At 42.8% G+C, this 22,616-nt stretch overlaps 2 protein-coding genes across 2 annotated transcripts; both read right to left on the reverse strand.

Moving 5' to 3' along the window:
• Nucleotides 1-8,740: 8,740 nt before the first annotated feature.
• Nucleotides 8,741-12,959, reverse strand: tcf23 (transcription factor 23). The gene is made up of 4 exons (XM_086262849.1): nt 10,825-12,959; nt 10,039-10,194; nt 9,750-9,911; nt 8,741-9,287 (listed from the first exon to the last, which is right to left on the reverse strand). The coding sequence occupies exons 1-4, from the start codon at nt 10,990-10,992 to the stop codon at nt 9,159-9,161; spliced, it is 615 nt and encodes a 204-aa protein (XP_086118975.1). The 5' UTR covers nt 10,993-12,959; the 3' UTR covers nt 8,741-9,158.
• A 135-nt stretch (nt 12,960-13,094) lies between these two features.
• On the reverse strand, nt 13,095-22,559 carry ephx1 (epoxide hydrolase 1, microsomal (xenobiotic)). The gene is made up of 9 exons (XM_086262848.1): nt 22,345-22,559; nt 17,842-18,033; nt 17,555-17,735; nt 17,264-17,482; nt 16,356-16,485; nt 15,928-16,142; nt 15,639-15,747; nt 15,100-15,222; nt 13,095-14,898 (listed from the first exon to the last, which is right to left on the reverse strand). Exons 2-9 carry the CDS (start codon nt 18,022-18,024, stop codon nt 14,688-14,690), a joined length of 1,371 nt encoding a protein of 456 aa, XP_086118974.1. The 5' UTR covers nt 18,025-18,033; nt 22,345-22,559; the 3' UTR covers nt 13,095-14,687.
• Between the last annotated feature and the right edge of the window lie 57 nt (nt 22,560-22,616).

Consider the following 22,616-nt stretch of genomic DNA (forward strand, 5'->3'; position numbering starts at 1 on the left):
CGGACCGGCCTTTAACCCTTCAAAGCCGGTCCCGGTAGCACTGCAACCACATAAGCTAGCGCAATAATTTTTTTTGCATATGAAACCGGATTTGTTGTACTTACATCTGATGCCATCAGCTTGTCCTAGGTCACAGTTTCCTTCCACATATAGCTTTGCAAAAACTGCAAAGCTTGCAGCAACAAAAACATAATATTCCAGAAACACGCTTTGCCATCCGATCAGCTGTTTGTAACACTTCCTACGTCCATCAGCGAGAACTATCGTGTCATCCATGTCCTGCCCGAAACCGGAAGTGATGTCATTTTGCGGAAATGTAGTTTTTTACTATCAAGGCCTTATGAGCCTATACTGGTATTTTTAAAAGTTATGTTTGACTTTATGACTTTGTGTGTCGTTTCTGGGATGCTTAGGACTCATATTGCACTGCTGGAAACTGTTTATTTTGATGCATATGCTGCTTTTTTTGCAAATTTGCATTATTATATTTATTTTCGTTTTTCCTGCAGTGTATAAAAATTGGTGTATTTCAAAAATAAAACTATGAAGACACTTAAAATAAATTTCCTGTGATGGGAAACTATTTTGTGCAACTTTTTTGTATTTACAGTTTTGAGGGATAAGCCTCTTAAATTTCTCTAACTAGAAATATATGTTAAAGCTCTGGCTTAATGACCTTGCAAATACATTACATGTGGAACAAATATGAGATACTCTTTCTGACAGACTCTCCTCTTTCAGTAAAATTTGAGCACCTCTACATTTCTGCAGCTATAACCATGTTATAGTTTTTTGGCTTCTCATTATGACAAACTAGCTGGGACTGGGGTTGTGGGCGCGTGGGAGGGTATTGTATCATATTAAGTCATGTTTTGTTATATTTTGTTATGCTATGTAATCTTAATGTACAAAATATACAAAATAACAGAGCTACTATCTGATTCTGTAAATTCCATTGTCATACAAATGTGAACTGCTCAATAAATATATCTTGAAAAGAACATTTATAACATTGAGTGAAACAAAAGTATGAAATCTCTAAACTTTGCACATATGTTCTGTTTCATAGAGCTGAACATGACAATTTGCGTTGAGTATGAAAGAAATGAAATTACATACAGATACAGCCTTTGGGTATGGAACTGGCTGCACATAAAAACAAAAGCTTTAATTTACAGCTCCAGCTCTCTCAGACTGGGCACAAAGAAATATAGCCTGTTGTTCTGCAGCTGCATGCCTCTTTTAGTTCAGCAGCTTCCAGGAAACTCTTCCAAGATGCCATATCTTTGCTGGTGTGTGGATTCATCAAACAACAATAAAAAAGTCTCTTGGCACACTGACACACAGGACTCTCCTTACACAAAGTATGAACAGGGCACACTTTCTGTTCAGAGCAGCTCGTATGTAGTTGGCTAAAATTATTGTGTAATGCGAGTAAGCTTGGTGATTTGGCCTGCTTTCGACTCATGGTTTACTAAGTTGTCTGGTGTTGGCTTAGTTGCTTATTACATGGTCTAAGTCAGCGGTCTCCAACCTTTTTTGCGCCACAGACCGGTTTATGCCCGACAATATTTTCATGGACCGGCCTTTATTAAGGTGTCGCGGATAAATACAGCAAAATAAAACTAGTACCGGTACCGAAAAAAAGCAGATTTATTCATAACACATGTGAAAAGACCCAGGAAAACAGAGTTAACGATAAAAACGATAACAAAATAACGCTGAAAACCGATAAAAACCCTGAAAACCAAACATTTCACACCTGAGCCTCAACTCTCGCGGCCCGGTACCGGTCCGAGGCCCGGGGGTTGGGGACCGCTGGTCTAAGTATTGCTATGTGATAGGCGTTTTTCTGGATCTCATTATCTCAGCTGATATTAAGCCTCATTAAGCCATAAAGTTTAGCTGCAGCTCTTAGTTTGATAAGGCTTATACTCTCAGTACTTACTGACATGCCTTACTGAGCCTTTCAGCTTAAAGGTACAGTCTGTAATTTGGGAGGTTATTTGGTAGAAAAAACCCAGTTTGCAGTTTGTGGAAGCTGATGTGCTCCCCCACTGCATTTCAATATAGTGGCTGGGGAGGACATCTGTATCCTGACTAATTGCATTTTATGTACGTGGCTAGAAAAAAACAGCACTGACAGAAATGTTAAGCTTATCCTTAAAAACTGAGAATGCATCAAGAAGATCCTGAGGTGAATCATCTCCAAAAGTTGATTCTGTTCATCTGGACGTAACGTTTTCAGTGGGAGAAATGTTTCGTCACTCATCCAAGTGACTTCTTCAACCTCAGCTGACTGCAGGTTTTGCCAATCTTATAAACAGTACATTTGCATAATGACTGAAACCAGCCCACTGAAAGAACAATGGGCTGGGAGGTCAGTTCCTTCAACATGATTATGCAAATTCTCACGATCATTGATCAACAACCACTGACCAAAGACCACTGATCAATGGCCATAAGTGTCAGCTGAGACTGAAGAAGTCACTTGAATGAGTGACGAAGCGTTTCTCCCCCTGAAAACGCTACGTCCAGACGAACAGAATCATCTTTTGGAGATTTACTTACCTGGATGATTGAGAATGCATCAAGACATTTTAACCCACTTTGGCAAGGACTGCCTAAAGCTTGTACGTCAGTATGAGCAAACAGCATGTAAGAATGTGGATTGCAGAAACCACCTGAGATTCAGCCTCAGATGCAGACAATACAGGATTACTCCTAAAAGTCTGCAAATGAGCTCTTCAGTTAAAGGCTTCCGGGCAACAAAAATCCTCCAGAGGGCACAGCACCAGCTGCTTAATCTCACGAGGAGTGGATCTGACAAAGACTTACGATTCTTCTAGATGAAAGTACTCTTAAAAAGGTGTTTGATTTCACTGAGAAGGCTCGTCTAGCACAGCACAAAAAGTCTAAAACCAGGCAACAAAGGAAGTTTGACTTACTTGTTGTACGTCAGGAACCACAGCAAAATACAGAGAGTGTCCTCAATGGCCAGAAGAGAGAAGGATGCGACACCGAGGATGTGAACAAGTGGGTGAAGAATTTGTCTGACAGACAGCTCACCCAAACAGAGAAAAACATCCTTGCTAAAGGGCTGAATTTTGCTGTCACGCCAAGACAAATCCCGCTAGTGGAACTGATCACAGCCACAGAAACAGCAATTTGAAACAACAATATTGCAGAAGTGGAAGCAGAGCAACTACGGACAAAGGTTTTGGCCTGTCTCAGCAATGCAAAGCCCCCAGCATCCAACATCATGGAGAAGAGGAAGACACTCACATCACTTAGTAATAACAACAACATTATCATCCTTCCGACAGACAAGGGTGGGTGCACAGTATTGCTAAACCAGAAAGACTATCATGAGAAAATGTTGTCACTGCTCAGTGATGAAAATACTGAAACAATACCCAGGAAGTGGTTACAGGAAGAGGGTGATATATTGTCTGAAACAGTTAGAACGAGACAATGCTATTGACCGGACCTCGTACCACAGGCTATACCCAGGGGAATCTACACCAAGTCTGTATGGTTTACTGAAGATACATAAACATAAAAGTACATGAAAATACATCAAACACCCTGGATTTCATTGAGAAGGTGAGAGATGTCATTATGGAGGCAAATGAAACAATTGTTTCGTACGCCGTTACATCTCTCTTCACTTGCATCCCAGTCACAGAAGTGTTGGAGGTAGTTTGTAAGAGATTACAGGATGACCCCATCCTCAGCAACAGGACCACTCTCAGCATCGACTAAGTGTGTTTGCTTGTGGAACTGTGTCTTCGTTCAACCTACTTCACAAACAGGGGTCAGTACTACAGGCAGAAACATGGGTGTGCCCCAGTTTCACCCATCGTGGCCAATTTGTACATGGAAGAAGTGGAAAAAAGGGTTCTGTTGTCCTACCCTGGAAAATCACCAAGTCACTGGTTCAGGTATGTGGATGACACCTGGGTGAAAATCAAATCTCACGACGTACCACAATTCACGGATCACATTAACTCGGTGGATCAACACATCAAATTCACCAGGGAGGATATGAAAAGTGGCAGGTTAGCCTTTTTAGACTGTGAGATTTCCATCAGTAATGGGGGACATCTAAAAGTTGATGTGTACTGGAAACCTACGCATACGGATCAGTATTTAAGGTCTGACTCTCATCATCCACTGGAGCATAAACTGGGTGTCATCAGGACGCTACAACATAGAGCGAACACCATCCCCACAGACACAGCGGCCAGGGAAGCAGAAGAACAGCACATCAAGAAGGCCCTGAGTAAATGTGGTTATCCCAGCTGGACTTTTGTCAAAGCTGGGAAGGCTCCAAAAGAAAGCTCCAGCCGATCCAGGAGAGAAGGACCAGCGCTGACTAAGCGAAAACCTGTAGTGATCCCGTACGTGTCAGGAGTATCGGAACAGTTGAGACGCATTTTTTCCAAACACCGCATCTCAGTGGCTGTTAAACCCCAAAACACGTTGCGCCAAAAATTGGTCCACCCCAAGGATCGGGTCCCTCGACACAAACAGAGTAACATAGTGTACGCTGGTAAGTGCCAGGAGGATTGCCAGGATTCATACATCAGGGAAACCAAACAACCTCTGGATGGCGAAGCGGATGGCACAACACAGAAGAGCTACCTCCTCAGGCCAGGACTCTGCAGTCTATTTACACCTACAGGCCAGTCGACACTCTTTCAGTGATGAGGATGTAACATCCTGGACAGGGAGGAACGCTGGTTTGAGCGCAGAAAAACTCTGCGGAAGTTAAAAGCACAGTTAAATATAAAATTAAAGAGAATGAAAGATGTCCTGTTAATTATTAGATCATGTATCCAGGATTAATCCTGCAAGTTTAGCTTGGTGATAATTCACTTATGCTCAATTGTAAGCATAACTTTGAGTTGAGCATTGTGTTATCTGAGACTGATCAAATGTGATCCAGAAGCAGACGCTGAAGCAAAAAAGAATAATTGCAGAGCATCATGCTTTTCTTCTACTACCCCCCCCCCCCCCCCCCCAAATCTCCCTGTCTTATTATTTCCTATCCATTTTTTTTTTTGCTCTCTTCTCCTGTCCTTTGTTCTTGTTCTGTATTTATCTTTTATCCCACTCTCTCTACTCTCACACTCTTCTCCTCTACCCTCCCTTCTACTCCATCATCCTCCTCTCCACTCATCTTCTTCCTCCTCCTGCTCATTGTGATCTCCCTGGACTTCCATACAGTTCCAGCAGAGGTCCAGCCAAAGTAAAGGGGAGTGTGGCCTCAGAGCTTCATAAATCGAGCCCGTAATCAGCATGTACCGGCCATAATGAGCACAAGATAGTAAAAATATGTCTATTATCTCCCAGCATGAGGCGGTGAGGGGGTAGACACTTTGGATACACACTTTGTTGAAGCTCTTCCAATGGCATAAATAGCTGTCTTTAGAAGGAAGCATGGACAAACACACACACACACACATACAGAGTGTACTTTAAGGGCTCTCACTGGCCTGTACATGGAGTTGTTCCATCGAGTGTAGGCGTTCTGATGCAGTGTATGTATTACTTTAAGTACACCTAAGATAAAACCACCATCAGAAGAGATGGGACACCATCTAAACTCACACATAATAAATGAACAGAATCCAATAAAATTATTTTAGCCCCATCTGTCCATACTTAAGAGAAAATATTGTAAAACCAAAAAATCTAATTATGAGTTTGACGCTCATTCTGATATTGATAACAGCAACACATTTTTAAAATGGTCAGACAGAGATGGCAAAAAACAAGACAGCAGTTGGAACATCTCACCTTTTTTAATAATAATATAGCAAACAATCTGTGGACGCCATCATCTACAGCACGTAGTCTAAAAAAGAATCAAATTACAGAGGCAATTTCTTGTACACACTGCAAAAGGCCCAAAGCCAGGGATGAATGGACTGAAGAGATGTAGGAAAACTGTCCTCTGGGCTAACCAGCTACACTCTGAGTTCATCTTTGGAAATAATGGGCATGTCCTTCGGGCTAGAGGAGAGAAAGACCACCCAGCTCGTTGCCAGGGCACAGTTCAAAGCCTATGGTTTTATGGGGGTTATTAGTGCATATGGTTCTGGTAACTTGCTAATCTGTGAAGGCCTCAATAATAATGAAATGCTGTTTTTTCAGGGAAGGCCTTGCTTATTTCTGAGGGATAATGCCAAATAGTCTTCTGCACATATTACAATTTTTTATTTTTTATTTTTTAAACTACAGCAAGTTATTTACTACATGTCCAAACATTTACAGGGTGTTGGTGAAAGAAAGGGTGGCAAACTGGTACATTTCCCCTTAACTTTTGTGAAGAACTTCTCTCAAGATATTTATGGACAGGCAAGCCTAGAACACAACACCTCCATCACGGTGGAGTAACAACAACTAGAACAGACTGCATTTAGGAAACTTTAGAAGTTATGAACCGGTCACCGCAGATGGCCGCCCCTCCCTGAGCCTGGTTCTGTCGGAGAATTCTTATTGTTAAAAGGGAGTTTTTCCTCCCCACTGTCGCCAATGTGCTTGCTTATAGGGGGTTATGTGATTGTTGGGTTTTTCTCTGCATGTATTATTGTGGGGTATACCTTACAGTATAAAGTGCCTTGAGGCAACTGTTGTTGTGATTTGGCGCTGTATAAATAAAATTGAATTGAATTGAATGAAGCAGTGGTTAAAATATAAATTCTGAAATAGATGACATTTAAGTGCAAGCACTGATATATGTTGTTGGGTCACTTTGGATGTGGTCAGTGGAAGTGAAAATCCTGAAAGTAGTTGAAGAAGTTCAGGTGGAAATGACATTGTGGAGGTCTTGGTTCAACTCACTGGGTTGAGCCACAGGTTGTAAGGCTAATGCAGAGGCTCACTTGCTGTGTGTCTTCCCCTGGTCTTCCTTTGAGCTCGCGCTCTTCTTTCTATTATCCTGCACCAATAAAGGCTAAAAACTTTAGCCTTTATTTATTTTTTACAAAAAAATTAAATAAACTACATCATGCATCAAACAAGTTAACAGTGGGTTTAAAAAAAAAAAACTTATAAAATTAGACTTTTGACATTTTCAGAGCTGTGGTCCATGTCCTTTAAAGAGAAAAGGAAGTGTTGATGTCGGTTGATAGAAAAACTTTCCTACAACAGCATGAGCATGTCATTATTCACTGTTTCCAGGCTAACTTAAATAAAACATTTCAAGGGTTTGAGTTTGTTTTTTGACTTTTTTGCACACTCACAGACTCACGTTGTTGTTGCTTTACCAAATAGTCCAGCTTGCCCCTCTATAACCTCTGATGTAGTAGTCAGAATGCGGCAGCTCCAAATTAGTCATCGCTACACATGGGAAATCGAGGAGACCCCCCCCCCAGCCAGCCCCAGACAGATTTATAGAAGTAGCCTTGAACGTTGGGCTGTTGCTTGTGGAGCTGAGCCCATTTTGTTCAAGGGGGAGACGCTTCCAGTTAGTCTTGTCTCCCATCTGTACTACACCCGACAAACATATCCACGTGACTTACTGGTTCAGGTTCTTATTTTTAAAATGACATCGTGATCATTCAGCACAAATATGAGTCAGTGAAATATGACTTGAGTGGGAAAAAAGTGGGGAGTGTTTTTATCTCAAAGCGTTGTTCAATCACAGCACACTAATGTCAGGGGAGGTTGTTTTTTTTAATGGGAGAATGTCTTTGGATATCATACGATTGGGTTTTAGTCAGAAATAAAGTTATTATAATTGCACACAGAGTATATGATGCTGAATCTCCAGAGTAAAAGATCCAAAACGTCCATAAACGATTCTGAAATTTCACCTTCCTTTTTTTAGCTGCATTTGTTTTGTTTTGTTTTTTCTGGGGGGGGGGTTCAAGGCGCAAACAGATATACAACATCTGCTTCTCTCTTACCAAACGTCTTTTTTTAACTGTGTGATGACCCCAGTGCACTTGTCACTGCTTACAACAGACTGGAATGATTTAGTTTGAAGTAAGTCCAGCTGTGCATGAACCTGAACAGATCACCAGTTGCTAAAGTCTCCAAATAGGAGCTTCCCAGAAACAACTTATTTATATTTGAAACTGTAATTGGTAGTTGTCACATTTCGTCACATGAACAGAGGACTGTTGGATTTGTCTTTGCAGTATTGTACAACTGTGTCGATCAGACTGTGGGTGGGCCTCACTGGTGGGGCAGCTGGATAGGGGTGGGGAGAAATAAAAGTGAATTCATGTGATTTTTGTAGCAAAAACATATAATAAATAGAACTTTATTTCACTTCTATTCAACCTGGATCCTTTTCCATCGTTACTGTTTACTGCAGTCTTAAGAACTCTTAAAACTTAAAAGTTGAGGGATGGAAGGTCGGTGAACAAGCTGCTGGTGGGGGTCTGGTGGCACTCTGGACATTTTGAGTGATATTCACTTTACTGCTCAGTAACTCTACAGGCTCAAAAACACCACAGAGCTATTCTGGAGTGATTTCTGATAATTACAATCGCTGTGTTTTTATGTTACAAGGAGATCATCTGGGGTAGGTCGAGCATGGATGGGATGAGTTGTATAGGAGGTCTTACGCTACACATTATTGAACCTGCGTGAACCGTTAAGAGTCGCTGCTGTCCTAGTGCAAGTAAACGGTTACATTCTGTGGCACTGCTGTAATGAACACTCAGTGATCAGACCCCCCCACGCACACACACACATTCAAATAATAAAGTAGGAAAACCTCACAAACGTAGACTTTATTTTTTTTAAAAAGAAAAAAAAAAAAAGCAAACAGGTGACTCTTCCTTGCAGGGAGAATATGATTTTTTTTCCACAAACACATTTTATTTTCTGTTTAAGACACATGACCACATTTAATTTAAAAGAAAGAAATCCAACACCAGAAAGTAAAAACTTAGCTGCAGGTTCATTAAAGTTCATTTAACTTCCGCATTTAGATTAAAAAAAGTAATTTGACAAAAACATCATTGTTTATATGTAACATAAAAATGTCTGCCTTGCTCGTCTTTAAGCCCACGTCAGCAGCGGTGCACCACATCCTTTGAAATTTGCCCATCTCTGCACATGAGTGTCTTTTGATGTCTCCTTTGCTACCAATAGCTGGTTACGATTAAAGATATAAAACAGCATAAAACAGGCTTTCACTCATCGTCTCCTTCTAAGGTAGGGCTCAGTGGGTGTGTCCTGTCCTGTCCAGGTGGAGTCATCTGACTGGCTGACAGCAGCTCTCCCACACTCCCACAGTAGAGCAGAGAACGCATGGGCCATTTCTGAGAAGAGACACACATTTATCCAGAGTCATGCTGGACGTCTGATCACAGGCTTAATCTAAGAACAGCTACACATTCTGAAATTCTGTACATTCTATATTTGAAACAGCTCATTACACTCAATGTGTGAACAAGCCACACTTGTTCAGTCTTACGGAGACAAACGTTAACATTTAACATGCTAACTGATGCCTGGAGATTCTGAGGTATAGCTCTTACTTCGTGGTACTGTGTTAACAAACACCTGAATTTTTTAACAAGCGCTAAAGGTGCATCTAGGAACTGCAGAGAATCCTGTGAAAACCTCTTTTACTCGACTGTAGCTAAAAGTATTTTGCGCAGGCACAGTGAACAGATTATTGACTAGTGATGGCCAATTAGCAAGTCTTCAAGTTGTATAATATATGTGATTAAGACAATAATGGGCATAGCATGGAAGGCAGTGAGCTGTCACTTTCTAACCTTAACAGGATGCAGGTATCCACCCGGCCTTGAGGCCGTGTGCTCCGTTAGCATCCCTCCTTGGTCTAGGGTCTCTGTCAGGTGAGCTATGTAGTTAGTAGCCAGAACCAGAACATCCAACTTTGAGAGCTTGGTGTCAGGTGGGACTGAAGGTAGAGCTGCCTGCAAAGAAGGGAGAAGCTGCTGTGACAGCCTCTTTTTCAGCCGTCACCAAAGACGGGCGTACAGCAGAACTACTGAGAGTGCAGTGTAACGTAACAGCTCTGAGGCAAGTGTGTGTGTTTTGTACCTGCAGAGTGTGAAAGGCCTGCCGCAGGTTGCGTACTCTGCTCCTCTCTCGGGCTGCGTTTTCCGGGGAGTGCTGAGCCCTCAGCGCCCTGTTCAGGACCGCGGACCCACAACCAGAACCGGGGTTTGACCTGGACCCGCACACTGATTGTACCTGCTGCAAAGAGCACGCCGAGAACCTGACATTTCTGCAGACTGATTATCAAGTATTACTAAAAGAAACAAAAGCGTTCTGATTTTGTGACTGCATTATTGCTGCTCTGACAGTGTACAAAACACTGCTGCTCTCTCTTTAAGTTCTGCATTAATGGAGAAGAAAACAGGTCAACCTGCAGGACAGACCCAAGCAGTCACAAATATTTCATCAGCACACATCCACACATGATCGCTGCCGCTCGCATGTAAGTCAACAAGGTTACACAGTGACTACTTTGTTTGTTCTCCAAGCGCCCTTCTCTAATTGTCTGGGTTTCTCTGCGTTTCCATGTCACTACGGTTAATACAAACTGATTGAACCAGACCTCAGAAGAGGGAAGCTCCTCCACACATTGTATGAGGCTGTGCCACAGCTGAGAAAAATACTGACTATATTTGGCTACTTTAAATAAACACATATTTTAGATGTTCTCATGAAATTCTTCATATCATGCAAGAAAGGTTTTGCACTCTCCCACCAGCTGCTGGAAGTGATCAATCACTGCATTGCATAATTTGTCTGCAAAATCAGGGTCATGTTTGAATTTGAGAAGAGGAAAAAAAAAAACCTGGAGCATTATTTCAAACTCACCCACTTCTTGGACTCCCGACTGCTGCGTACGCTCAGCTTGTGTCCATGCGGGGAGGCTGGGCTCTGGGACGAAAGAGGCTGCCGGCTCTGCGGCTCGGCTGCACAACCAGAAACCAGCCGGTGGTTTTCTGCAACCAACATGAGACCTTCCAGAGGATTCGCTGCCATGAGTGCTGCCAAAGTGCTGCAGTAGATTCCCTTCAAGTCTCGAGAAATTAAATTACATTCAGTGTGTTTTCATTGGACGGATGAAGCTTTATTTTCCAGTGCTGGAGATTGCTATGAGAGATACTTTCTTTTCCTAGGTACTTTGCTGGACCCAAAAGAAAACAGAATCTGAGGTCATCCCTTCATCTAGTGTGAGCACATTTTTGAAGTCAAATCTGGATATGAGATGTGACTAGTTAAGTGAAGAACAGCAGAAATGCTCATCTGATCTCATGAAGTTATTAATGAGATGATTTCCCGCTGCGGGCAGCTCCAAGCTCCTCTGGAGAGTTCATGAGACTTCTGTGGGACACCAGTTCCACCCAGACCCTTAAACAAGGGCTGCTTCTCTGCGAATCACCATCCACCCAGAGACATCCTCCCAAGTCTGACCGTCTCTATCCCTCTCTCACTCTGGCTTTCCGTGAATCTCTGCTCGTTTCCTTATCGGGTGAGGTAATGTGGGGAACTTCATGTGGTCCTTATCTCAGCCGCCCGGTCATCCTGATCCTCCCATGGCTGCTTGGTTGCCAAGAGTTCCAGGCAGGCAGGCAGTCAGGCCTGGGGGAGTATTGCTCTGGGAGGGTGTCCTGAGCCAGGGCACTGTGGGGGCCTTGGGAACCTCAAAGCTGTGCTAACAGCTGGAAACAGAATTCTGGGGCAGCGCGACATGGGATGTAACGGAGCAGTGAGAAATACATTTATGGCCTTGGAGTACTTTTGACTTGAACAGTCATGAATCTGATTTTGTGGCAAGCTAATGCTGTACATCACACCAGCAAGTGTTTAGGATTAGCAAGGTAGTCAGAGCTGTCAAATCCAAAATCTTGGGCAACCCTAGTAGTGAGGCTCAGCTTCCTATTCCATGTAAGAAACGGAGAACTGAGCCTGAAATCAAAATCTGCCTTCGAGGCTTTTTGCTCAAAGGTTTTATTCTCACAGAGAAGCACGTGACACGCAGCAAAGGTCACCCAAGCTGGTTAGCAAGAACAGACACAGCAGGCATGTGGAGCATTTCAGCCCTCGTCTGGATTACTGAAACTCAGAACTGGATAAGCTTTTTAATAATGCAAAGCTGGACAAGCACATCTGCATAACTCACTTATTAGATCCCACAAACACAAAAGACTGTTTAAGAAAGCGGATTACATAATCTGATCATTTTACATTAGAAAATGATGTGAATGGAAATGAAAAGTTAGAAAGCTTTCTGCTGAAACTCACTCAAGCTGGTGAATACAGGCCTCAGACAAACACACTATAACTACGATAAAACGTTTCAATACAAAGAAATATACTGAACACACAAACTCATGCACAGAGGCTGGAGGAACACCTTTTGGCAGCACAGAAAGATTAAAATATTTTCTGAAGAGGTCAGAGTGACTTGTGAAAAAAAAAAACATTCCACTAGAGCCAAAGACATTTGGACTTGGGTTGCTTACTGAAGAACACAATTATAATTACAACAAACAATGAAGCTCAGTGTTAGCCAAAAAGCACGGATTTGGAATAAAACAAAACAATCTGGGCTACTTGTTTTCCCATTGTTGACAACTAAATATATAATTTAGTCTGATATCTGGAGGTATCAGACTTTTGAGTTTGTTTGCAAACTGTTAAATATTTAATCCCAGGTTGCAGTTTTCAGGCTTCACATCTTAACCAAAGACCACCTTGAATAACAGCTTTTTAAAGGCCCTCCAACTTGTTAAATAATAAAATCTTATGCACAATTACAATAAAGTTAATTTTGGACAAAGTGGTAATGTAACCAACACTCCCATTAGCTACCATTTCCAACCACAACTTGAATTATCACACGTCCAGACTGTGTAGACATGTGGGACATTTTAAACATTGTCTGAATTACAGAATCCTAGAACTGCAAAATGAGCTGCAGACTGGGAGCCAGTTTGGGTCTGTGGCTTTCGTACATTTCTACACAGAAGAAACTTCAGAAACGTGCAAACACACAGTAAAGTTTACACATACTTCTCAGAATGAGTCTTTAGCAGTGGAGCTGTGTCAGAGAGTCAAAAACTGAAACTGAAATACAGAAATTTAAAGCAGCGTCAGTTTTATTGGGTTTAAAATGCAGCCAGAGGTCAGTCTGGTGATTTTGGAAAGGCAACATACACAAAATTGCAACTTACTGTTCTGAATTTGACATCTTTATTGACTTTTAAAGGCAACAGCAGATATACAAGGAAACTCTTAAAGAGACATCAGGAGCTCTGATTGTGATTTAACTCGTTTTGCAGCACTGTCACTATATTGTTAGGCCTCGAATGAGGAATTTCTAGTCATGATAGTAAAATATATATTTTAAATTAACTTGCACCAACATCAAGGTGGGGTAAACTGCCGCCAATCAAAAGCTAACTGACACAAGATGTAAATCTGATGCACGTTACAGACCCTGGCAAGTAACTCCAAGGCAGTAAAGGATCATCTGCGTAAGAAGTTGTGGAATGTCGCAACAGACGTCTGACTTCAAAGGTTTTCAACTTCCAAGTTAGTTTTAAATGACTCTGAAAAAAAAAATTAAAACATAACCTGAAGCTTTAAGGCAATCAAGTGTTATTATTGTTGTGGCTTAAGTGCAGAGGTTTCGTGCTATCAGTCAGAGGAATGCCTGGCACCTTGTTTATGCTGTCAACACAATCCCACCATGTGCCCCCTAACCTCCCATCTGCAGCTGCTTAGAAACTGTTCTAACAACTACGAGGCTGAGAAATGCTGTAAGGAAGTTAGAAACTAGTGAACGGACCCCTGGATTCATGGAGTGGGAAGTTGCAGAAAGACGCTTTTCTTTCCAAGCTCCTTAGACTACGATGACCTGGACGACTGAGACATCACAGACATTAAAGATGGATCCAACCACTGTCACATCACCCACTACTTTGTAGCTATTTTAAACCTTGACTTCAACCTCGCAACTATTGCCATCTTGGTGTTTTTAAACCAGACATCATGGGGCAGGGTAAATCTGACTGAGAAACTGAGAGACTCTGCACAATCATTATTGCAGCTGTGCGATTTTACCTTGTTTTGTTACCTACTTTACTCCAAGTAGATCAAAGAGAATGCAAAGATGCTATCATTTTATATTTAACAAGACATGAAACCTTCAGTTGACACCAAAAGCCTATCAGTAAAGTTTTTACTGAGTGCATGTATCAAGTGACAAGCTGTGCGGTTTTTCCATAGACTTCTATACAACCAGGATCATTTCTTTAATCAGATTTGCCACCCCCTGCTGGCCTTTAGCAAGAATGCAGGTTTAAGCTCTAGTTTTCACCAGAGACTACATCCAACTTTTCCATAAATTTCATAAAAATAAACTGCAAGTTTAAGAATGAAAGGTGTAGCCTTAAATTCTAAACAGTAGATTGAAAACAAGCTGTGATTTTCATAGTAACCCAACCTCTCAACAAATTTTCAATTTCAGCCACCACTCATTATTTCACCATTAACACTGTATATGACTTTATCATAGTGTCACTTAGAGAGCTATCCTATCTTACAGAATCCACTTCAGATAAGAAATACAAAGCTTAGACTCTGATTCTAGATGAACTATGTCCACTTACTGCTCAGAACTTTGTCCCAGCTGATGTCTATTCATACTTCTGTATTTGTCAGTCCACCCTCTACTCTTTCACCTTCCCTTCCACAATCTTTGTGAACTTCTGGATGTCCTCTGCCATCAGCTGGGGCTCTTCCATAGCAGCAAAATGACCACCGCGGTCCATGGGAGTAAAGGTCACAAGTTTACGGTACTTCTGTTTGACCCACAGCCTGGGCGTGTGCATCAACTCGTTGGGGAAGCAGGCGAAACCCGTGGGGACATAGACTGGTATCCTGGGAGGAGACGGTGACAGTTGTGAATCAGCATTAGATTTTACTAAACAAGTAAGTCATTCTGAATATTTCAAAATTAGGTTTTTAAATGACAAAGTTGGGTGGCACAGAGCTGTTAAAGACTGTTAACAACAAACACCTTTCAACCAATAAGATGTTGCTGATGTGCTTTATGGGAATTTGGCATTTGTTCTCACTTACTTTGCATGTGGAGCATCAAGACCTTGGCCAAAGTTTTCCTTGTAGAACCTCATGGAGGAGATAATGCAGCCAGAGGTCCAATAGATCATGACGTTTGTCAGCAGGTCATCTAGAGAGAACTTCCTGCAACACATGACCCCACTGATATAAGACTACTGACAACTGAAAAACTAAGGAAACAAGCCTATTTCAGAATAGACAGCACTGCTAATACGCATGCTACTACTCAAGTTCACAACTTCTTATAACCTTCAATCCAATTTTATTTATACAGCACCAAATCACAACACCAGTCGCCTCAAGGTGCTTTATTTTGTAAGGTAGACCCTACAATAATACATACAGAGAAAACGCCAACAATCAGACGACCCCCTATGAGCAAGCACTTTGGCAACAGTGGGAAGGAAAAGCTCCCTTTTAACAGGAAGAAAACTCCAGCACAACCAGGCTCAGGTGAGGGGCAACCATCTGCTCCCACCAGTTGGGGTGGGGTTCCACTAATATTAGTGGGACATATTCTAATATTCTGCTGTATTCACCGTGTGAGTCCTCCGTCATCCAGGTTCCTGAAGTCATGGCTCGTCCATGTGGAGAACTTCTCCAGAATGTAGGCAGCTAGACCCACTGGAGAGTCATTCAGCCCTCGACCTCAAGGGTCAGAAAGTAAAATATAATTCAATGTACACAAAATATTTTAGGAATCTTGAGCAAATAAAATAATTTGAAGGGAGATTAGAAGTATATTAAGTAAAGGAAAATGCAACCAAGCTCCCCAGTCAGACTTGAACTGGGTTATGCTGCTTGAAACCATCTTCTCCAAGTTCTTACCCACAGTGTCAGGCTTGGTGGCCTGGATATGCATGTAGCCAGTCTCTTTGATGGATTCTACCACCAGTTTCTCCATGCAGGGAAATAATCGCTGAATATCAAAGTCAGTGAAGCCAAACAGCTTAGGGAAGTGCCGGCCAAGCATCATGGACAAAGCCATGGACAGCCCTGGCTTGGAGGGCGGGGCAAAGTTCAAATGCAAGCCTTTGACAGTTCTGGGGGCGAAGCAAAAAAAAAAAACAACAAAAAACTGCTTACAAAAAAGATGTCCAGAAATACAAAAATGTTTGCATGCCTCACAGAGGTCTACTGTTCTTTGAACAAGTATACTACAGAAAACTATCGCCATGCTCAGAATTTGGTGTAATATTTCTCAATAAGACGTCATTTATACCCAGTACATTTGGTGTAGCTCTTGTATCACATACTTGGGTTCCAGCTGAGCCATGTTGGTGGTGACCAACCAGCCCCAGTCTCCAGCGTGAGTGTAGTACTGCTGGAAACCCAGACGCTTCATCAGTTTGTGGAAGATACGAGCCGCGCATACCGAATCAAAACCTGTTCACATGGAGGCAGAGTTAGAAAACGCAGCATTCTTGCATTTCCTTCACACTGACTTTACTAACGGTGAATTCCAACATTTATTTTAGTGCTGCTAACCACTGACCATCCTGTTTTCTCTACCAGCTGGCTCACTGGCCAGGTCTCTCTGATCTAATCGTGATAACTGATATGAATCAGCTGAGAGGATCTCATCCTTACAGTCAGACCAACTGCAACATTTAACATCTGGAGCTCAGCTGTGAGCTAAAGGGCAACTCCAATCTAGCTGTGCAAGAGGTTCATGAGGCACTACACTAAAATTGGCGAGTACTGCTGCCACCATCTGCAGTCCAACCACTACAGTTGAGAGACACAGTGGAGAAGCAGCTAATTATGTTGCTCATTTATAAAAAGTGCATGTGTGCACATATGAAAAAGTGCCTGATTTCTGATTTCTTATTTTTTCACTCTGCGACCTCTCCAGGGTCTGGGATAGGAAGATGATGAAGGTCCCTTCTTTCTTACTTAGCTTATTAGGGTCAACCTGGATTTACGCTGTTTTGTGTATTTAATGTCCTTTGTACACTTTGTGACTGCTTAGGGTTTACCAATTAACAAAAATACTACCCTGCACCCAACTTGTATTAACAAGTTGGGTGCAGGGTAGTTTTTTTTATTTCCCCTTCAACAAATATGGTTATTTTAAAGTCTTTGACCATGATAAAAGACTCTAGTCATACTGTTACAACAGTGATGATGGGATGTGGCCAAAGTAAAGAAATCCCAGGCTCACCTTTCTTATGTGGTGCTTCAGAGAAGCCATACCCTGGAATGGAGGGACACACCACCTCAAACACGAGGTTGTGTGGGTTTGACAGGTCTGTGAGCAGAGGGATCAATCCATAGAACTCATAGAAGGAGCCAGGCCAGCCATGGACCATAATCAGTGGAACAGCACTCGTCCCTTCTGGCACCTTTTTGGGTTTCACATGCAGGTAATGGATATCAATGCCTGGACAGATTTTTAACAGGTTAGAGACAACCAACAGTATTCTTCTTCATGAATGTGGCAGCTTAGTCTCACCCTCAATCTTGGTTTTGAAGTGAGGGTACTGGTTGAGCTTGTCGACCTGCTTCCTCCAGTCAAACTCATTTCTCCAGTAAGACACCACCTTCTGCAGGTACTGCGAGTTGAAGCCATAATTAAACTGGCTGTCCTCCAGTGAGGGAAAAGGACGAGTCAGATCAATCCTCCTGTAGAGGTCCTGACAAGAAATAAGAGAAGATGTACAAGTCTATTTGTGCGAGGTGGAATTTCTCAGCAGCAAATGCACCATCTATCCTGTGTGACCAACTGAGAGGAAAACTAACCTCCAGCTCTTGATCGCTGGTGGTTACCCTGAAGGAGCGGATAGTGTCGTCCTCCCCAGCATCACGGGGTGCTCCAGAACCCCACCAGCCATCCTCTGTTGTTAGGACCTGATTCTTACTCCTCTGAACCAGGAAGTAGATCAGTCCACCAATCACCAGAGCAAGTAGGACCTCTGTGAACATGATGAGAGTCTGCAAGAATGAATGACAGACAGGACAGAGGAAAAAAATGAAACAACATCTACACCCAGGCATCATTTAAGGTAGTAGCCATGAATCTGTCATCTATAGACTGTACTATGCTGTACCTGTATTTTGTCACTTTGTCCAAAAATAGATAATTCTTTTTTAAAAAGAAGTAGTTTGCATCCATCCACGTTAAAAATGTGATCAATTTACTACTGCACAACCCCCTTACTCTTATTTTGAATTGAATTAAATTGATATACCTTTATTAGTCCCACAAGGGGAAATTTCATAAGGCTGCCGACCTATTGCATGCAATGGCGGCACCATCTTACCCTCCAACCATACATACATTACACAAAACATCACATGGGAAAGACAGGTCAGAGAGGTATAACAATGGAAAATGCACCACATGAGGAAAGATAAGGAGAAAAAAATAACTCCCCCCAGACTGAGCTCCAACAGGGAGATCAGTTTGAGAACAGAAAAAAAAAAACACCTCTGCACAAAGCACATGAAAAAACTCTTAATACACCAAAGAAACACATGACAAGCAACAGGGGTGGGTAAAGGGTGCAGCATCAGAAGGGAATAAGTGTCGAAGGCGTTTGGAAAGGGAGGGGGGATGAGTGTGTGCATATCAGTGTATATGTATGTGTGTGCATGTCCAGAGTTCAGCTGAGACAGTGTCCTTCGCCCTGCTAGGCTAAGTAAACAGTCTTCCAGCCAACCCAGGTGGCCTTGCATGGAATGAGAAGGAACAGACTCAACACAGTCGTTATCAGGGAAAGTTCAGTCACTGCTGAATTAGTCCAAATCCTGAACTTTGGTTCATAAGGATTACCTGCACCAATGCTGACCCCATTATTGACAACTTTGGCCGGGTTCATTATCAGAATCAGAATCGTGTTTATTGGCCAAGTATATGTGCAGACACATACAGGGAATTTGGTTCCGGTAGATGGTGGCTCTCAAGCACAGCAATGTAAATCACACACACACACACACACACACACACACACACACACACACACACACACACACACACACACACACGTGTCTATATATACACATTACACATACATACACAAAGCTGTGTAAACAAACTATAAATAACGAATCTAACTTACATACATAAAATACAGAAATGAATGAGGTGGAATGAATACTACAAAATGTACATAAGGTGCAGTTGCAGTCTGGCAGTGGGAGCAGTGTGACAGGTCAACTGTTAAGAAGGGAGATGGTGAGGGGAAAGAAACTGTTCCTGTGTCGGGTGGTCCTGGTCTGCAGGCTTCTGTACCGTCTGCCCGTTTCCTGGTTCTTGAGAGGTACAGATCCTGGATGGAGGGCAGGGGGGTGCCGATGATCCTTTCTGCTGCCCTTACAGTCCGCTGCAGTCTGCTCCTGTCCTGTTTAGTGGCTGCACCATACCAGACTGTGATGGAGGAGCACAGGACAGACTCAATGACTGCAGTGTAGAACTGGATCAGCAGCTCCTGTGGGAGACTGTACTTCCCCAGTTGTCTCAGGAAGTACATCCTCTGCTGGGTCTTTTTGAGGATGGAGTTGATGTTGGTCTCCCACTTCAGGTCCTGGGAGATGGTTGTACCCAGGAACTTGAAGGTCTTCACAGTTGACACAGGGCTGTCTGATATGGTGAGGGGGAGCAGAGTTGAGGGATGTCTCCTGAAGTCCACTGTCATCTCTACAGTCTTAAGAGTGTTCAGCTCCAGATTGTGCTGACTGCACCAGAGTACCAGCCGCTCAACTTCTTGCCGGTATGCAGACTCATCACCATCTTGAATGAGGCCAATGACAGTGGTGTCATCTGCAAACTTTAGGAGTTTGACAGCCGAGTTCTCTAACAATATACAGCATTGTACCACTCCTTGGATCCTTATATTTTTCAAGGAAAATTGGAAGTGGGTGCGTTGATTTGTTCATGTGCAAATTAGCATACCTCAGCCTTTTCTCCCTTTTTCCTTTTCTTAAGAATGGCTGTATGACAGCCGCCCTTCTAATGAGACCAGTTCTGATGAGGCTTCAGTAAACAATAGATGGATCAACTGAAGGCCCAGATGCATCTCTCATCTCTCAGGTCCTGTCTCAGGTCTTTGCTAGATTTACTTACTATGAGCACGATTTTCAGATACCTCTTACCTACTGTAGAGTGTCTTGTGACTTCTTATTTTATTGTATACTTATCCAGTTTCCTCAGATTTTTTAAAGGACTAAGTGCACATGTGCCAAGACTTGTAGCTCTTTAGGAATCACCTTGTTGGTGGAAAAATACTATGTCTGTCAACTGTGGCATCGTTGACAATTTTTATAGATTTAACTGAAGAAATGGGAATAAATTATGTGTCTTTTGAACAAGATGCTGGGAACAATGTGCTAATGATGCCATTTAAAATTGCTCTTTGCCAAATTAGGTGTCTTTTTTGGCAATTAACTCCATTTACAGTGGTTTAACACAAAACAGCAGAAAATGTCCACAGAACTTTGAAAGATCTTCACTTAGTGGTGTGCGATACTGCATATTTTGGTATCGATCCTATACCAAGTAAATTCGGGCCAGTATCGCCGATACCAATACCGATACTTTTCAATAAATAAGGTGTATGGCTCATTGAATTGCTAAATCGCAATTAATTTTCATAACCTTAAGTGTTTTTTGTGATGTTTCCTTTGGTATTACTAATTAGTTAAAACCCAGGACATAATTAGGAGAAATAATTTATTTATAATTAAATAAAAAACGTTTTATTATTGTGGCAGCTCGTGGTCTGCGATGCTGCTGCAGGTGAGATGGACTCACCTTCACTGCATCTACAATGATGCCTCGCCGGCTTAAAACCTGTGCGCTGCTTGTGCTGTTGTTGTTTTTGGTGTTGATGTGTACAGCTGGCAGCAGGAGGGCTGCAGCCATTGAATGTAGGCTACTGTTACAGCAACCGTGTGGACAGCGCGCGGCTAGGGGTGAGCAGGAGGCTGGCGCGCCAGCGGGACCTGCCTAGCTGGAGACAGAGGTCGAGGTGCGCGGGGGTCCTGCCACGCCTGCTGCGGCGCCGCTGCTGCTTGTCATGGGTGGTCATCAGGTCAGCTCCGGGGCTTCCGCTGGAGGCGCGGGCGACCGCCAGAGTGGACACTTCCCCGTCGCTGGGCTGGGGCATGGGGCGCCGATGGTCCGGGCCAATTCCCTCGCCTGCTCGCGGGGTGAGGTGAAGTGGGCGAGGAGGGTATGTGGCAGGGCATGTTCTGCGATGCTGCTGCAGGTTTGGTGGTGGTGATGTGTACGGCTGCTAGCGGGAGAGCTGAAGCCGTTGAATGTACTGTTACAACAACCGTGTGATTATTGTAAGAATAAATGATGCTGCGAAGCATGAAAATGCCATCGGGTCTGCCGTGGTGGCGATCTTTTTTTTTTTAATCTTAAGTGCACGCAAACCAGTAAACAAATTAAAACAAATACTGTTGTTAAACTAATACAAAAATTACAATTAAAATTCTCAACAACAAAAACAAAAAATATAATTAATATGTAAACAACTTAACAACCCCCAAAGTGTCTAAGTCACATCACGTGTCAGTGCAACACCGAAACATAAGAGTGGGGGAGAGGGAGCAAAGTGTGCCTGCTCTCCGCTGACACAGGAGCGGTGAGTCCAGCGACCTGGTTGTTTAGTTTTTGCCGAAAGCACAGCGTTGTAAGTGAGCAGAACTCAAAGTAAAGAATCGATATCACCAGGCTAGTATCGATCCGATACCAATGCCGACTTGGGATCGATACTATCGATATTTGGATCGATCCGCCCACCACTACCGGACACATCAGTGGCAGCTAACACGGGCCAGACTGCAATCCACTGGTGGAAAAGTCTGGACTGAGACCCTGTTTGCGTGTGTATTCATTCAAAGAGGATACACTGTATAAAGTTCAGCATCCCTGGTGGCTGTTAGCCCTTTTAGTCAAATGAAATAGGTCTGTTTTCTCGAACAAACTGCCCCATTCACACGAACACTGCAGCCAGAAATGCATCTGCCGCTCTAGATCCATCCAAAAACGCTACAGTGTGGTCAAGCTACGAACACAGATTAATGACTATTTTTTAATATTTTTAAAAATAGATAAACAAAATAAATGATACAACTTGTTTATATATGATATTTGATATTTTGCTCACAGGTATTATCATAAAGCTATAAGTCACTAACAAAAACTGACGACACAGTGGGAGCTTTCCCACGCACTATTTATGTCAAAGTTAATCTCGTCGAGCTCTTTACTGGAGGTATGCGAGGTGGCCGTACCTTTTAGGTTGTTGGTCGCTTCTTCTTCTGCTCATAAAATCAAAACAATTCAGCAGTCAGGAAAAGTAACATAGCTCTTCGCAGTTTTACTATTAAAGGTCCGGTCCAGAAGGCTGCTCGCTGCTGGCGGCGCTTTTCTGCTCCACTGCGAAACCAGCGTTTTTTCCCCGCCCTTGTATCCCTGAACTGAACCAGAGCTGAACGCAGCAACAGCACGAAGCGGGAGCAGGCAAGAACTGACTTTTGTCCTAGAAACCAAATGCATGTGGGGA

Source organism: Aulonocara sp. 'chitande type north' Nkhata Bay, linkage group LG15, assembly GCF_057382095.1.
Source record: "Aulonocara sp. 'chitande type north' Nkhata Bay isolate Kocher_YH1m ecotype deep benthic linkage group LG15, A_spYH_male_GT1.1, whole genome shotgun sequence".
In the NCBI taxonomy this organism is placed as follows: Eukaryota; Metazoa; Chordata; class Actinopteri; order Cichliformes; family Cichlidae; genus Aulonocara; species Aulonocara sp. 'chitande type north' Nkhata Bay.

Excerpts from the sequence above, each read along its gene's own strand:
- tcf23 (XM_086262849.1), bottom strand. The coding sequence starts at position 10,992 with ATGGCAGCGAATCCTCTGGAAGGTCTCATGTTGGTTGCAGAAAACCAC. Across the intron at positions 10,195-10,824 it reads GTCGGGAGTCCAAGAAGTGG|CAGGTACAATCAGTGTGCGG; the intron begins GTGAGTTTGAAA and ends TGCTCTTTGCAG. Across the intron at positions 9,288-9,749 it reads GATACCTGCATCCTGTTAAG|AAATGGCCCATGCGTTCTCT; the intron begins GTTAGAAAGTGA and ends GTCTCTTCTCAG.
- ephx1 (XM_086262848.1), bottom strand. The coding sequence starts at position 18,024 with ATGTTCACAGAGGTCCTACTTGCTCTGGTGATTGGTGGACTGATCTAC. Across the intron at positions 15,748-15,927 it reads CACCAAGCCTGACACTGTGG|GTCGAGGGCTGAATGACTCT; the intron begins GTAAGAACTTGG and ends CTGACCCTTGAG. Across the intron at positions 15,223-15,638 it reads GATGACGGAGGACTCACACG|GAAGTTCTCTCTAGATGACC; the intron begins GTGAATACAGCA and ends CATGTGTTGCAG.